This window comes from Sebastes umbrosus, chromosome 14, assembly GCF_015220745.1.
Source record: "Sebastes umbrosus isolate fSebUmb1 chromosome 14, fSebUmb1.pri, whole genome shotgun sequence".
In the NCBI taxonomy this organism is placed as follows: Eukaryota; Metazoa; Chordata; class Actinopteri; order Perciformes; family Sebastidae; genus Sebastes; species Sebastes umbrosus.
In genome coordinates, this window is record NC_051282.1 from 10,512,280 (window position 1) to 10,529,606 (window position 17,327).

A 17,327-nucleotide genomic window follows, 5' to 3' on the forward strand; every position below is an offset into this window, starting at 1 on the left:
GACTCAGCATTTTAGCACTTCCGGTTCCCTAGTCTGGAAGTTCATGTTTTTTTTAATTGGTTTTTAGTTAGATGCCTGAAATATGCCTTTTAGTATCATAAACATCTGTTTGCAACATAGATTATTTTTTTGGCAATAATCCAAAAGAAAAACCCCATTGGCTTTTTGTGGGAACCAGTGCCACGCTAACTTCCTGGTTGGCCTACAAAAATGTGTCTTCCCTGGAGCACTCTTTTATGTCCCTTTAAAATAGGCCAGACACTATACTCATCATTATTATTATTTTATTTATTCATGGTACAAAACAACCGTTAGGCCATTTTATGATTCATATAGTAAATTAAGTGTAAGTCAAAATAATAATTTCAGGTAATATGCTGTAGGTGTCTATGAACCGATCTGTGCAAGACAAATTAACATACAGTTGGACCTCCTGATTCATTACATTCCAGTTATTCAGAAAAAGAAAACAATACACAAACAAAACATATCAACACATTGTATTTGCTGCAGATTGCATTACAGTGTTATCTGATGTGATGCTGCCCCCAAGTGTTCCCAATAGTAAATCATGAAAATCCCCTGAAGACAACAAAGAGCCACAGAAGTGGAAAGTTATATTCACTATAATATATAATGATTCTTTTATCTCATTAAAATTTTTTAAATATACTTTGACGAAAAGAATAAATAAAGTGGTAACAACAGTTTTTACACCCTTTCCCTTTGTACATACAGTACTTATTTACATGTAGTGTTTGTATTTTTTTAATCATCCATGATTTCCACACAGTGGTAAAGCTACGTGAGGCTGTGTGTGTCCATTACCTTTCTCCTCCTAAACACTACCAGGGCACTGCTGGAACGGAAAAAAAAACCATACTGTTGAGGGGAAGTGAGCAACGCGGGTGTGTTACAAGAGAAAGAAAAATACATTTTAAATTGAAGCATGCAGTATGAGTAGGTGAAACAGATGGAATGACCTTAAAAAAAGATTTTGGTTGTGAAGCTTTTCAGAGCTGAACGCTGTGGCAAATGCAAGCTCTCCCTAGTTGTGAAACACCTAAAAATGTGCTCAGAAGAACAAAAAAAAAACAACAGAAGATAAAGGAATGTAACAGCTGGATGTAACAAACTCTGCATTCAGTCATCATCTTCCACAACACCTTCATATTTTGTATATTTATCCAGTAGTGTCATTTGCCATTTGTTTGTTAAGCTGAGGAGACACTTAACATTTACCGCAAAATATCATTTTAGGTAGTTAAATAAATCCCTGTCCAAAATTCGACAAGTTTGTGGCAAAGAAAGTAACAAAATAAAAATTTTAAAATCAAAGTGTAACTTCAACAATCCACAATATGCACATTAACACGCAGCCTGGACCCATTACGCTTCATTAAGAGCTAAGAAGGCACACCTCATAAGCATATAAATCCTACTCCGTCACATTAAAACCCCTCTGTAGCATTCAGATTAAAATAAAGTTGCCTTCTGTTAGTTGTGTCTCTCTCTCACGGTCATTAAACAACAATGACCTTATGTGTGGAGGACACATCAAAAAGCAGAAAGTTGAGTCAAAAGTTGCTATGGTAAAATAATCACAAAGCTGTAGATGTGAGAGTGTCCCAGGAAGAAAACGCCACCAAAAGAAAAAAACATACAGCATTATAGCAGCAATTTTCAGTAGTATACACCTTTGTGACGACAGTGTTATCCATTTCAACTGCTATACTCCACTGCAAAGATCGCTGCTTGGTGAGTGCATTGACATTAAATGCAGTGAAGGAACAGTTATGATAGAAGGGTGGACTTCATTTCCACAAGAAAAACACACACAAACACACTCACACACACACACAAATAACACACTCACTCTCATTCATCATCGATCAGTTTCTCGGCGCCGTTCTCTGCTTGTCTCCCCGCGCTGCTCCCTCCTTCCTCTCCTCCTCGTCCCCCCTCTTCCTCCTCCTCCTCCTCCTCCTCCTCATCTCCAGTGTAGGAGAAGGACTGGCTGCCGTAGTTGATCATGGTGCGGGAGAGGTCCACTTCGATGGGGAAGACATCCGCCTCCTTCAGGACGGCGTAGCACTCGTCATAGTAATGGGACATGCCTGAGACGAAGCGCTGCAGCTGGAACACGATGTCCTGGACTGTAGGTGAAGAAGAGAAGGGAGATGAGTGGGGTATATATGTTAATAAACTCAGTGATGGCTAATTAAAGTCGCACATTGAAAAACATAAAGAAATTAACGAGGGCAACAGGACACTGTGTGGTTTTCTGATCTGGTACTGAGGGACAGATTATATGAGATCAAATTGCTGAATTGACTTAACCTGAAATGGCTTCTATAGCTCTCCTCAGGCAGAGCTTATTATTGTATTACTTTTTTCTGCTCCATATATTTACATTTCTCTGCATTGTGCATTTTTGCAGACTAAATCCTGATAATGATTTAAAGGAAGGGCTGGTTGTGCTGTTCAAATACATTTTGTGTTATATTAGTTGAAATTCTTATTACATCCCGACAGCAATCAATAAATCAAATGCTCTGACAAATACAAAAAAATCTGTAATAAGCCGGTCCAATCATTTAATTCCGCCTGAATGTAATGAATGGACGGGCTACCCGTCTACCTGCACGCTCTCTGCCCGTGCACTCATACGAGTCTTCCACAAGCTGTTACAGTAGCTTGACAGCTGTGAGTCCCAACAGTGGCCATGTTCGTTGTTTACGTTCACAATGATAATTTAGGGAAAGTGGCTTTGGAGGGAGGCCTGAAGGGACGGGCTGTCAGTGTTGCTGACTTGGCGACTTTCTCTCTAGATTTAGCGACGTTTGGAGCTAGTGCTGCTCCTTTAATTGGAAAAGAGTTGGCAACACTGGGCTGGCTTTTTAGGTTGGATCATTTTTAAAAATCTAGTGTACTCTTGCTAGTTTCTCAAGATCACCGACCCTGCATTTTAATTTAATTCTAATCACAACTAAAGCGTCCAACATTATCTTAGCCAAAATGAGGTTAGTATGATATTATCTCTATAATCACTGGTATATAGTGAAAATCTAACACTGTTAAAATATGCTTTACATGAAAAGTTTTGAAACATTTCTAATTAAAACTGTGGACACTGAATAAATATGCAACTTGTTAACCTCTCTCTTTGTCTTGTGTGGTATATATACTGTCTTACACCTTCACCTCTTAAATCTTGTTTTAAATATCAGACAGCAATGTGAGCAAAAAAATGTTTTTGTGCTCTGACCTTTGACCTCATACATCCTGGCATGGCCAGGTGGTAGGGTTGTAACGGTATGAGATTTTCACGGCATTACACTATTTTTTATCATTATTATTATTATTATTATCAGTTATAATGGCCCTTAAATGAATGAGAACAGAAATATTAAAAATAGAATTATAAACCTGATAAAAAAAAAAATAGCATGTAACTATAACATGTTATATAACTGAGGCATATTAGTCTACATGTTAGCATTTCTATAGCATGTATTTAACTACTAAATAAAAAATAACATCAGCTGTGAGCTTTTAAAATAATGTCCTATGATTAATAACAATTAACAGTCCCATTTGTGGTGGATAGAGAGAAACTGATCAGACAGATGTAATGACGGTGCTTCACCGGTGCCAGTTAACACCTGATAGAGTGAGTAATGGAAAAAAAATAGCTATAAAAAACAACAACAGACCATGTTTCTGATCCAGCAGCTCTATCTTCTCCAGAACGTCCTTCCTCATTTTGGCGAAGCGGGCGCGAGCCTCCTGCCGACACCGCAGCACCAAACGGTACTCGTAGTTACCAGTGCTGACACGATACAGCGGCTCCCCCATGGCCTGTAAGGCGAAGCACATTAAATCACTGCTTCAGATAATATGAGTACAAGAATCCTCCGAGAGAAGTAAAAAGCAGCATGTTTTCCGTTGGCAACCTGTAAATCTCGTTTATATCGTGAAAATGGGAACTCACAATACTGCTGTATTCTTCATCATCCATTTCCTTCACCTTCAGGCAGTACGACTGAAAGACACAAGGAATTCATGCTGTTTCTCCGTTGACTTGTTTAGTATCAGTCAGATTTACAAGCGATGGCACTGTGCTGTACATCGCACTAAAGCCAAAGGCACAGAGTGCTGCTGCCTTACCAGATATTCAAACTTCACATCCAGGTACTTGCGGATGGTGAGCTTCGTGTCTGGTATGGCCTTGTGAAGGTACGTGTTCAGATCGTGGAGCATCTGCACGACAAGATAAGATATGATATGATGAGGTTTGGTATGACGTCAGACAGACCGTGCAGTCATGTCACCAGATCCACACATGACAGATGCACAATAGACAGAGCAACAATCTTCACAGATGTTCTTCTCTCTAATCTCAAACATGCACACACTGCAAGATTTTGAAAAGAATGGCGCATCACACACTACAGGATATTATTAAGTTTATCGTGCCAGAGGGAGCCACGCATCACCTCACGTGATCTCACGTGATATCGGGAAGCAGGTGTAAACAAAACGGTGACTGACGTGGTGCTACAGTTGGCTGTAGTAATGCTTTGCAGTGAGAAAAAAACAAAAGCAGAAGGCTAAATGAGAAAATGGTTGGGGAGACGCGGTCTAGTCTTCAGCGAGAACTGGAGGTGGGATTTTAACTGTCAGTTTTAAAATCTGTTCACAGCAGTATGCTAACTAACGTCAGCCTCAAGTGCTAGAATGTTTACCGTTGCTTGGCAACACCGTCAGCTGCTCTCTCATTGGATAATGTGGTCCCGCTCAGAAAGTACTGACACATTCATCCAGATTTTAACTCCTAACATGTTTGAAATTATCGGGGCGGCCTCGATGAGACTGTGAACAGTTTGGGAGGTTTAAGACTGGATCTGTAAACCCCTCAAATTACCCGATAATCTGGGCTGAACATCGGTATCGTTCAAGGTCCTGGACCGGATTTCCCCTCCGGTTGTTGGGTGAATCAGAGATAAATTGGCCCAAATCTCCTGTAGTCTGAGCCCGGCTTTACAAACTTTCATGTTTTCTCTTTAAAAGGAACAATATGTAGCACCGACAGCTGTAGTCCAAATTCAAAACATTGGAGCCGTCGCCCGTCCGCTCCTCCGCTGTGACGGACGACAGCACACGTTTTCGCAGTTTTCGCACTTCTAGACACGACCGCGTTAGCCTCCGGCCAGCAGTAGTTGGAATCACTTCACCGGCTGTGTGTCTCAAATACTCGCTGCCTTGATAACCCAGCTGCGCACGGACCACGGAGAGATGTGCCGAGGCTTTTCAGGTCGGGTAGAATCTAATGTTAACGTTATCTCTGTTGATCCAGTTCATTTGCTTGCTTCCGTGTCAATTAGTTTCATATGTGGCAGCGGGGTGTTGAAATGGGCAGTGGACGGGATCACACCGGCCAAAACAAAAAAAGACATTCCGGACCGGAGTGGAAATTTCAAAGGAGAACATACTGGCTGTAGCATTGTTGTCAGAGAAGCCAGTATTTCAATTAAGTATGTTTCCTTCATCTTTGATACCACGTTATGGTCCTTTTATGATTTATTACAGTACATACATGACATATTGGTCCTTTAAGAGGTCTGAGTGTTCTCAATGCTTCAAAGCCAAACTTGAATCTGTACTCACAGGCTTGATGGTCTTTAGCAGCTGAATACCGTATTTCTCAATGTTGCGGTGAGCATCGGCAAACTTCACAAAAGCCTCGCTGGCTGCAGCCTGGGGCTCTCGCACCCCGATGACGGAAAAAACATCCCCGAAAGCTGGAGGGGAAGATTTTCAAATCAGATACATTAGAAACTAAAGCTGAGATAAATTGACATCTATTAAGATGATCTGTCTTGTGTTTTTCTTCTTTGCTAGTCAATTTCAAAAAGGTAAAAAAAGCAAATTTCTGATTTTGATCACAATAACTCACCTCTGTGAGTTTGAGAAAGCTCAAAGAAAGCTCTGAGCAACCTCTTGGTGTGCTCCATCAGCCCTACAAGCAAACAGAATAAAGAGACAATGGTTTGAACAAACAGCAACAGGTGAATCTTTACAGTAATGTTACCTTATTTATCACTCTAAACTGCAACACTTTAGGTTACAGAGGGACAGTTTTATATTTTGATTATTCTTTACCTTTGTAGAGCTCTGCTGTTTTCTCCAGCTCCTCCAGTCTTTTGACCAATCCGTCTGTCAAAGTAAAATAAATCCATGCGAGTTGAGCTTTCTATAAATTCACTAATAAAATCAGAATGCTCATAATAATAATAATAATAATAATAATAATCTCACCGTTGCATAGAATAGCTCTACTGAGTCCAAGAGCATCTGCTGTGCCGGAGCTCATATTCTCTACCAGGCGATGTTTGACTTTTTTCAGCACTGAAACACACAACATACTGTATGTGTTTAATGCACACACACACATACATACATACAGCACTGGACAAAATCCCTGTAATACAAACAAACAATGAATCAAGACTAATAGTGAGTGTGTGTGTGTGTGTGTGTGTGAAGTGGAGGTGTTACCTATATCCAGAGACTTCCCCTGTTTGGGGTCGGCCTGCAGTTTGTTGTAGTGGATTACTGCCTCTCCCTGTCAAAACATAAATCAAGAGATACGCAGTTGAATCAACAACAGCAAATAAACTGTATACATTTAAAAGTAGACCATCGCAAACTGTCCAATTCTGAATGGTACTCGTGGTGTTTTGCTCTGCGCCCACTTGCTACCTGGTTGAATCTGGAGACTCGTGTGTTATGGCGCCCCATAGAGTGGAATGAGGAATGAGTCCTAAAACCTGGAAATGAGTTCGCATTTTAACACTTCCAGTTCCTCCGTCTGGAAGTCAATGGGTTTTTAGTTAGATGCCTAAAACGAGGTTTGTGGTTAACACAAGCTTAACCTCTTAAGCCCACTAGGGTGCTGGAAGGTGTGGTTCGCCTAGACAGATATACCCAAAATAATTCAAGAATAGCTCCACAACTAGCAGGTCTACATGCATGACTTTGGTCTCTATGGATCGGTAAGACCTCAGAGAGTTAGTCGCCAGTGTAAGTACCATTGTAACTGTTACTATGCCTGAGTAATTTGTGATGAACCAAAGGAAAAATGTTCATTTTTATCCTAGCCTAAAATGTTTTCTAGATTAGACAGTGGATAACACCATTATAGCAATAATGCCGTGCACAGAGATGCCACTGAATTCATTCAGCAACTCCTTGACTACAACTGTGCCAAAGCAGATATAAATAACATAAAGCACATCGATTCTACAAAGGTTTTAGTGAGGATAGGACCAGGCGGACTCTCCATTTGGACACTTGGATACCCAAAGTGTGCCAAATGGGTTTTCTACCTCTTGAAAGGGAATCTGGCTCTAAAATACTCCTGATATCCACTACAGGAGGCTATGTGCACACAATGGAGCCTTTGGTCATGACATTTACCCTGTGCATCATCAGATTCTACCGTTGTGCACAGTATAAAATCCATAAAAAAACAACTAAATTGTATAATTTTGACACCAAATGGAGTAGTTTTATTATAATAATGAAATGTGATCAAGTAAAACGTAGACAATAACAAATATGATCAATAACAATGGTAATAAGATAACAAAAATAATCCAAAGTCAAGTATGAACATTAAATATAAAAATGTTCAAAAATACTATAAAGTAAAAATACAATTTCTCGTGCATTTATTTTGTAACTCAAATATTGAAATCATTGCCAAACAAACATTGTTTGGACAAAATACACCCGGAGTGTTTTTTTTAGTAGCGTTAAGGCCTCGTCTTTTAGAAACAATTCTGAAAAAAGACCACCACAGCATTTTATGAAGTTTTTAAAGGCAGTGTTTTAACACACAGCTCAGGTAAAAGAGGTTCACGTTTTGTTCTACAATATAAAAGACATCAATAAATATCCCACTCATGAATTTTGAAGCCTTTATGTGTCTTAAAAAAGGCTGTTGCTAAAAAGTGTCATAATGAGACTACTAAACGTTATCATGCCGACTCGTCCGCCTTTACAGCCGCGTTGTGTATATACTCGTGCTCATGCAACTGTGATGCCAAAAACGTTTAACTGTCTTTTCCTGCTATGTTTTCATGCACTTTGCTTGCTTGTTTACTTATTCAGAATATTACACAATAGAAACGGTGGTATTTTACTCTGCCTTATGTCACATCTGTAACTGTAATGGTGCTTCCCCTATAAAAACTTTAAATAAATAGTTGATCACAAAAAAAGTAGATCATCTCTAGAAAACAAATCCTATCTTCCATTAATTTTATTTGATAAAAATCTATAAATTCTTGAAATACAATGTGTTATCCTATTACATGTGGTAAAATTTAAAACTTTTCCAGCTTCATGGTGCCGAGCGCGAAACTCACGTGCACATTCATTTGCGCTGAATGGGTAACAGCAACCCCATCTAATCCTTTAAATCCCACATTGCACCCCGCCTTTAATCCATCACACAGGAAGTCATGGAATTTTCTGGGTGCGAACAATGGATGCCAAAAACAACACAGCCACTCTGCACTGGTGACGTTATGCTATGGGCTATTGTCCAGACTTCTTTAGTACAGCTGAGCAAGCCAGTAAAGTCCCTCTTCTCCACAGTCCGATGGTGGGTTTGCACCCATAATTAGTAATAACTGTTGGACTATTCACTGATTAATCTGCAGCCCCGGCGGGACACAGAAATGTGAGTAATGTTTTATTCCTTTTGCATGTTTCTATTCATGTGCTTAATTTCTTTTTTGAATGCATTAAAAGACACTCATCATTTGTGGTGTGGAGTTTAGTCGGTGTAACTATTAATTGTCAAGCGAGGAGGACATACTGGGGGGTTTTCTGAATATAAAAGAACATTCAAAGAAAGACTGATTTCCCGCCTGAGTGAACGATGAGGCAAAAACAAACCCACCAGTCACAAAACAAAGTTATCTGCATTTAGCCGGTGGTTGGGTTTTATTTTTCTGTCTTAGTCATCAACTGCTTTAATCGCTAACAGAGAAAACTGAATGGAATTGGTCCAACTATATACTGTGCATCCACAGAATTGTAGAAGAGGTTAGTAATAAGCCATCTGAGTATACCCTGGTGTTGTTCAGGACTGTAAATGACTCTGGACTGTGATTCCATTCCCAGTATTTGTGTACCTGTACAGCTTGAATCATCTTGGCCACCTCCACTTTGGTCTTTCCCTTCACTGGTTTTCCATTAACGCCTGTAATTTCATCACCTGCTGCCAGTGTGCCATCCAGAGCTGCTGGGGTGTTATCAAAGACCTGTGAACGAGCAGAAGCCACATTAAAAAAGGTACCAATGACACAGATGTCTTCTTACATTTTATACTTGACAGAAATGTCCTGTGATAGATTCATAAACACGATTACAATCATGTGTTTTGCACCTACCTGGACAATGTAGAGACAAGGACAGTACTGTGCCCCACCACCAATGCTGATCCCTATAAGATTATTAGCGTCTTTCTTCAGACACACGGTACCAGGTACTGTTGGTATCCCCCTGTAGAGGAGAAAACATGATACGTTGAGATTTGTAGTATTTAGTTGACACTGTTTTTGCAAAATCTTCGTAAGTACAGCATTATAGCATAAAGCTCTTCAAGTTTATGAACAGTCAGTTCAATAAGTGGAACCTCGGATCCAAGAGGAACAATGCGGATTCCGTCCTGGCCGTGGAACAGTGGACCAGCTCTTTACCCTCGCAGGGTAGTTGGAGGGGTCATGGGAGTTTGCACATCAAGTCTACATGTGTTTTGTGGACTTGGAGGGGAGTCCTGTGGGGGGTACTGCGGGAATATGGGGTGCCGGGGCTATCCGGTCATGTATAACCAAAGTGAGAGCTGTGTCCATATACTCAGCACAAAGTCAAATACAAGGGAAGTATTTTAGGGTCTTGTTCACGAGTGAGGGTGAAATGGAGCGGGAGATGGACAGGCGGTTCGGTGCAGCGTCAGCAGTTATGTGGGCGCTGTACCGGACCATTATGGTGAAGAGGGAGCTAAGCCGGAAGGCAAAGCTCTCGATTTACCAGTCCATCTATGTTCCAACCCTCACCTGTGGTCATGAGCTTTGGGTTGTGACCGAAAGAATAAGATTGCGGATACAAGCGGCTGTAATGAGCTTTCTTCATCGGGTGGCTGGGCTCAGCCTTAGAGATAGGGTGAGGAGCTCAGACATCCGGAGGGAGTTCGGAGTAGAGCAGCTGCTCCTTCGCGTCGAAAGGGGCCAGCTTAGGTGATTCGGGCATCTGATCAGGATGCAACCTGGACGCCTCCCTTTGGATGTTTTCCGGGCATGGCCACCTGGTAAGAGGCCCCGGGGTAGACCCAGAACACGCTGGAGAGATTATATATCTCGTCTGGCCTGGGAATTCCTCGGGGTCCCCCGGGAAGAGCTGGAAAATGTTGCTGGGGACAAGGACGTCTGGAATTCCCTGCTAAGCCTGCTGCCCCCACGACCCGGCCCCGGATAAGTGGAAGAAAATGGATGAATGGATGGATGGATAGTTCAATGAGGAGAGGAATGAGGGCAAAGGTCATATCAGCATTTATAAGCTCACACTGTCAGCTACTGTTATACGGGTTCAGTAATATCTCAGTCCCAACATGGTTCGATTTGTCAGTGTATGTGGTCCCATGTATAAACTGAAGATTTAAAAATACTGTTAAACACACTGAAGCACATAACTGATCATAAAAAGGGAAAACCTAATTGTGACTCACAGTTTGTCCTCCTCCAATTCATAGTCCATGTCAGTGAACATAGAAGGACAGTTTCACTCCCGTCCCTGACAAAACCTGTGAGGGATTACAACAAAAAACCCATTACCCTAAATATTGTGTGACTGTAGCTGAAATTTGATAAAGTGAGGACAGAAATATCAAGCCAGCTTTTTCTGACAGTTTGAGCAGCTCTGTCAGTATGGGGCTACCAATGCAATACAACGTGATATAAAGTGAGCTCATTCTGGTGGGAAACAATATAATGTATATATCAAATGGAATTAAGCTCAACATAAAGCAGGACACTGACAAGCTTTGCAGCTCATTAAATTCCCAGAGAACAGTTGTTCTAATGATCCCTGGGGTAGCAGACCCCAGGGATCATTAGAAAACCCTACAGACTCACGCAGTCGCACACGTGGAACAAACAGATAAGACAAAACATTGCAGCAACATGTTGAAGAACCACTCCAACATACACAAACAAGCTGGTATTAGAATAGCTGGTGTTCATATGCATTTACACCCTTTCCCTAATCCCATTGATGTCAGTGCTGTGCAGGCAGAGAGAAGACGCTAGCTGCTGCAGCAGCTGGACAAACAGCTGGTAACTTTCAGTGCATGTTAACTACCTTATTTTGACAGATGAATGAGTGAATGCATGACAGTGACAGTTGAACTACATAAAACGACTTTATGAGATTAAAAACAACGACAGTAATATTCATTTTGTCCTGACTGAGGCCAACGGTAAGAAAACTGCTTGCTAACGCTGGCTGCTGTAACGATGGCTACTGTAACGTTAGCTACTGTAACGATGGCTGCTGTAACGATGGCTACTGTAACGTTAGCTACTGCAACTTTAGCTGCTGTAACGTTAGCTGCTGTAACGACGGCTACTGTAACGTTGGCTACTGTAACGCTGGCTACTGTAACGATGGCTGCTGTAACGCTGGCTGCTGTAACGATGGCTACTGTAACGTTGGCTGCTGTAACGATGGCTACTGTAACGTTGGCTGCTGTAACGTTGGCTGCTGTAACGATGGCTACTGTAACGTTGGCTACTGTAACGTTGGCTACTGTAACGTTAGCTGCTATTAACAGGTGGAATAACACATTTCTCTTGTTCAGGAACGTTAAAACGCCGTAAACGACTTACCTTTATTATACTTTGCACCAGTTTCTCACTCAGATGTGTCTTAGCATGCATAAAAAGCACAATATCTTTATAAAATCGCTAGGATTAGTCGCAATGATCTTAATTTCTGGATCCACTGACAAGCTCCTATGTTTACTTTCCTTCGTCACTTCCGGGCAACGAAGCGGAAGTTCTTCTTCTTTTGCTTCTTTGAGGTTTATTGGCGGTCGGTAAACAACGATTTGGTGCATTACCGCCACCAGCTGGTCTGGAGTGTGGATCATTCTGGCTAATAATTACCTTATCCCCAAAAAATACATAAAATAAAAATAACATCAAAATAAAAATAGAAGAAAAAGAAAACAAACAACCTCATATTTTTCCAATCATATTAATTTGTGTAAGATACTGAAATAATGTTCTATAACACTCATTTAGTGAGTTCTTTTGTAGAATATCTATTAAATCAAAGTGTACTTTAATAACTTTGAGGCCTTGACTCAAATGCCTTCTTTCTTCCTCATATCTCTCACAATGCAACATTACATGCTCCACCGTTTCCTCTTGTCCACAGTAATTACATCTACCTGTGTCATGTTTACCTATTTTAAGTAGTGTGCTGTTTAGTCCAGTGTGTCCAAATCTAAGTCTTGATATGATTGTCTCATCTCTCCTGTTCCTTCCTACTACATCTCATTTCTCCCACTTTCCTTTGAACTCTGTAAAACCACCTTCCTTTCCTCTCTTCCTCCCATTGCATCTGCCACCTTTCCCTGTCTCTGTTTAACAATGAAGTGGAAGTTGTTGTACAGGATGACCCATAGATTGTATGAAAAAGAAAAGAAAAAATTCTTCAGTTGAAATACTACAGATATTTATACTGTGTATGTTTATATGTATCTATATTAATATATACTTTGTTATCAGCCAATATAAAGCCCATGAAATTCCTTCCAGAAAGCCTTCATAGTATGATCATGACGATGTGGTTTTACTGCCCTCCAGTGGTCAAAGTGTGGAACTGCAAGATATTAACTACCACTTCCGGTGAATACTTTCAAAATAGAGTGTTTTCACTCAGACTACTGGAAAGAAAACATCCAAAATACACAGTTAGGTGTTTATTTTACTACTTTGTCTATTTATGTCTGTAGATTTCTCCTAAATTCACCAAAAGTTAGCATTACATAAAGCCTCATTTGCTTATTTTAACATAAAATGTCAGAAAAACTATAAAACAAAAGCTAATTTTCTTAATACAAGTAATCAGCTGGGGGAAGTTTCATGGTGATAACTATTTGTTAAAAGTTTTTACCCTACTCACCTGGGTACCCGGCCTTTATTTATTTAAAGGTTGGTTTCTCTGAATGAGGTTTTTCTCAAACTCTGAGCCAGAAATATCCACTTCAGTAGCACTTACACACACCAAAACTTCCCAGTTTCATTCCCATCTGTATTCTGAAGGTTTTTACAGAATGCGTTTGTTCATATAGAATATAGCATAGCCTAATTTATATAACATTTTAGACCAAAAACATGGTGAAAATAGTTTTTTTTATGGCTGTTGACAGTATTTTCTGATTTATGGAGTGATAAAAACAGATATCCAAAATTCCCCCTGTAAAAACCTTTGACTCTAATATGTCAACAAAAAGAAACAATAATTTAGAATCTGACTTTATCCAATGTTCAGATTTTTGTTCTGCAAATGTATGCAAATTAGCATATATTTGAAATTCTAATGGCTCGTTTGCATATTTAAACATGCATTGTCAGAAAACTTGTAATACTAAAAAGAATTTCCTTAATGTAAGTTATGAACTGGGTAAGTTTTATGGCGATATCTATTAGTTATTTTATTTTTAATTTAATTTAATTTAATTTAATTTAATTTAATTTAATTTAATTTAATTTAATTTAGTTTTGTTTTATTTTATTTTATTTTATTTTATTTCTTTATTTTATTCACTTGGGGTGTCTACCCTTAATGTAACAGGTACCGCAGCTCCACACTGTGACCACTTGAGGTTGGCTTTAAATAAACGTATATATACTGCAAGATATTAACTACCACTTCCGGTGAATACTTTCAAAGTAAAAGGCCAAACTGAATGAATTAGGAACTAGGACGAGGAAGGTTGGGGTCACTTGACGATGTTACTGTTACATAGGTCAGGGATTTTAATAGTTGATAACCATGTCCACCAATACAGATAATCAAGTTCAAGATACTCAGGTTCCCTTCAACAATGGTTATTAAATATGTATATTAAAAATCTAAATCATGCAAGTAAAAGCAAAATGAGAATCTAAGACATAAAATAGTGCAAACTAAAATATAGAGCTTAAATATAAACATATATAAATATAAAATAAGCATATACATTTGTAATTTGTATATATATGTATATATATATATATATATATATATATATATATATATATATGTATATATATATATATATATATATATATGTATATATATATATATATATATATATACATACATATATGTATATATATACATATATTTTAGCTGTGACAACTAGACAACTATTATAGCCTATAATAGTAGATGGATAAATAGATTAATTTCTAATTGACAGTTTGGTCGCTGTGCTGTCGGCCAAAGTGATACATGTAGGTATCAGGTATCATGAAGAGACAGGAGAGAGGATCATTGGTAGACGCCTTTAAAAATAATCTTGATAATTTAAAAAAAATAAAATAAATTATTAATTATTAAAGAGACATCCAGTGTTATTGTGATAGAGAACAACAGTCTAAGAATCAATAAGACACATGTAGGGCTATATATTGTTATATGTTATTGTTATTATTATTTATTTTTAATGATCAAGCACACAGGTCAAGCATGACAATGTGCTTTAATTTCTAGGATGAGCTTAACAGGAACAGTGTACTCTGGTAGGTGGTGTTTTTTGCTCCAATGTAATCAGTAATGTCTTGAAGACTCTCCTCAATGTATACAATAGATCCCAATCTAAAACTTTTGAAATAGCTCTTGGCAGAGTAGTTTGTTCAAACACTTTACAATGACACTGTGGCAGCTGTTACTCACAGCCTGTTCTGTGATTAACGAGACAGTTCATCTTATTTGATTAAATAGAGCAGTGCATCTGCATTGAATAGGCTACCTGGTTTTCATGATGATGAATGGGCAACATTGTAGCGGTTAAAAGTCCTTTCACTGAATCCTTTGTGCTTGACATTATAAATTAGGTTAAACTTCACAGTCATACCACTTACTTTTTGTCTTCCAGGGCAGAATACTGTGCTTGTGTGCAAAGACCATCTTCCTACATCTTCCATTAGCTCCAGGACTGTTCACCAACACCAGCACCCAGAATGAGCATGGTAAGTTTCACTGCTTTGTTTCTGCTTTTATTTCACTGCATATGAAGACATTATGGATTTGCTTCTGTAAATAGATGAATAAAAATATCAATACCATTATGGCTAACAGTGATATAAAATTTTCGGATTAAATGATTTGAAACCCTGAAATGTGTTTCTCAGCAACTTGAATTGAAGAATGTGAATCTGAGAGCTGGAGATCAACTGAAAATAAAGGGGATGATTCTGCACGATGCTGAGAGGTGAGCGAACCAAACGCATTACATTTATTTTATAATAGCTTAAAGGGGACATATTGTGCTCATTTCCAGGTTCATGTTTGTATTTTGGGTTTCTACAAGAACATGTTTACATGCTTTAATGTTCAAAAAACACATTATTTTTCTCATAGTGTCTGTCTGAATATACATGTAGTCATGCTCTGTCTGAAACACTCAGTTTTAGTGCATTTCAACAGAATTGCGTTGCTAGGCAACAGCTTGGGTCCATGTTTACATCCTGTCAGCTGATGTCATTCACACACACTGCAACAGGAAATAAACTGGGACACATTTAGAATGTTTACGTTTAAAACTGTGAAATGGTCTAAATATTGTAGATTTGTGACATCACAAATGGACAGAAATCCTGACGGCTTGTTTCAAATGCACAGTTTCTGAATACGGGCTGTGTGTACTTCTCCGTATATTGAGTGTTTTGATACTCTCACAGTATTTATATAGAACTTAAACCTGCTTTATAATATAAAAGACATGAAAATCTCACTTTTTACAATATGGGACCTTTAACTGAATAAAATAATATGGTGATATTTATGCAGATGCATTCTGGAAAACTGGAAAAATGGGACTTATATAATTATAATATAGCCTGTAATATTGATCTTGTGTGGCCTCCTAAGCTCTGCAAACGCCTTGATATTAAGACCACCTTTATTGTATAATCTCCGATCCACTCAGATTCCAGATTGACCTCGGCTCTGGTGCAGACGACCTGGCACTGCACTTTAACCCTCGTTTTCATGATGACAATGATGGAGCCGTTCTCGTTTGCAACTCAAAGACTGACGGTTGTTGGGGCGATGAGAAGCGGGAAATACACAACCCCCTACAGAGGGGCACAGAGGTCAAGGTGAGGGAATCTGACTGAAGGAAGTAAAAATGTGTGTATTTTTTGAAAAAAAAAGCTGTGGAAGGTTTAGCTAGGATTTAAAAAAAAAAAATGCTTAAAGGGTCAGTTCATCCAAATCACAAGAAACACATTTCCTCGATAGCGATATTTAGCCATGCAGGTAGATTTTGTTTGGAGAGGTTTTGAGATTTCTGTCTCAGAGAATTTCTACTAAAAATAAAAAAAGGTTTTACTGTATTGTTTCTATTTTAGCTGGTGTTGAAGCTGGCTGGAGGCGTGTTTGAAGTGGAGCTTCCTGATGGACAAGAAGTCCAGTTTCCCAACCGTGAGGACATGGATGTCATCAGCTACATCAAAATCGCAGGGGACTTCAATCTGACTTCCTTCAAGATCTGCTAAGAGACACAACTGTTGTAACATATGCATGCCACGTTTATCACTTTGGTTAAAGACGAGACTTGGTCAGTTATTGTAAGAAATATTAATCATCTCAAGAGATGTATATCTTCAGTGAATTGGAAACGTATCTTTATTTAAAAATGTCCTGTTGTGCACAATAATATAAAATGTTTAAATTCACATGATCTTGTTTTGTTGTCTTTGAAAGGTTGTAGTTTAATCCCACATTTTGGAAAAATATTTCCCACATACAGTCACATTAACTTTACATATAGTATCAGTCTAGTCATGAGAGATCAGCAGTCTTAATTAACTTATCAGTTTTAGTCATACTATGAAATTTACTGAATAACGTTTGGCTGTAATCCTGCTTTTAGAAGGAAGTTAGCTCATTCTGAGCATAAAACAGTCAGGATAGCAGCAAACTGGAGAGCTGATATTCATCCAAGACTGTCATTTTACTGTCATTTTGTGTTTACA

At 38.9% G+C, this 17,327-nt stretch overlaps 2 protein-coding genes across 6 annotated transcripts; one reads left to right on the top strand and one right to left on the bottom strand.

Moving 5' to 3' along the window:
- Nucleotides 1-270: 270 nt before the first annotated feature.
- On the bottom strand, nt 271-12,135 carry pick1 (protein interacting with prkca 1). Its single transcript, XM_037792684.1, has 13 exons — nt 11,961-12,135; nt 10,802-10,876; nt 9,468-9,579; nt 9,210-9,338; nt 6,562-6,628; nt 6,322-6,411; nt 6,166-6,219; nt 5,960-6,022; nt 5,671-5,804; nt 4,171-4,263; nt 3,995-4,045; nt 3,717-3,861; nt 271-2,156 (listed from the first exon to the last, which is right to left on the bottom strand). Exons 2-13 carry the CDS (start codon nt 10,840-10,842, stop codon nt 1,879-1,881), a joined length of 1,257 nt encoding a protein of 418 aa, XP_037648612.1. The 5' UTR covers nt 10,843-10,876; nt 11,961-12,135; the 3' UTR covers nt 271-1,878.
- Nucleotides 8,594-17,029, top strand: LOC119501925 (galectin-2-like). Of its 5 annotated transcripts, none has more exons than XM_037792705.1 (6): nt 8,594-8,752; nt 9,199-9,369; nt 15,224-15,317; nt 15,480-15,559; nt 16,277-16,448; nt 16,701-17,029. In XM_037792705.1, the coding sequence occupies exons 3-6, from the start codon at nt 15,309-15,311 to the stop codon at nt 16,845-16,847; spliced, it is 408 nt and encodes a 135-aa protein (XP_037648633.1). In that variant the 5' UTR covers nt 8,594-8,752; nt 9,199-9,369; nt 15,224-15,308; the 3' UTR covers nt 16,848-17,029. The 5 variants fall into 5 exon arrangements, with proteins under 5 accessions (XP_037648633.1, XP_037648635.1, XP_037648636.1 ...); XM_037792707.1 differs by having other exon boundaries at nt 9,218-9,369; XM_037792708.1 differs by having other exon boundaries at nt 9,303-9,369.
- The last annotated feature ends 298 nt before the right edge of the window (nt 17,030-17,327 follow it).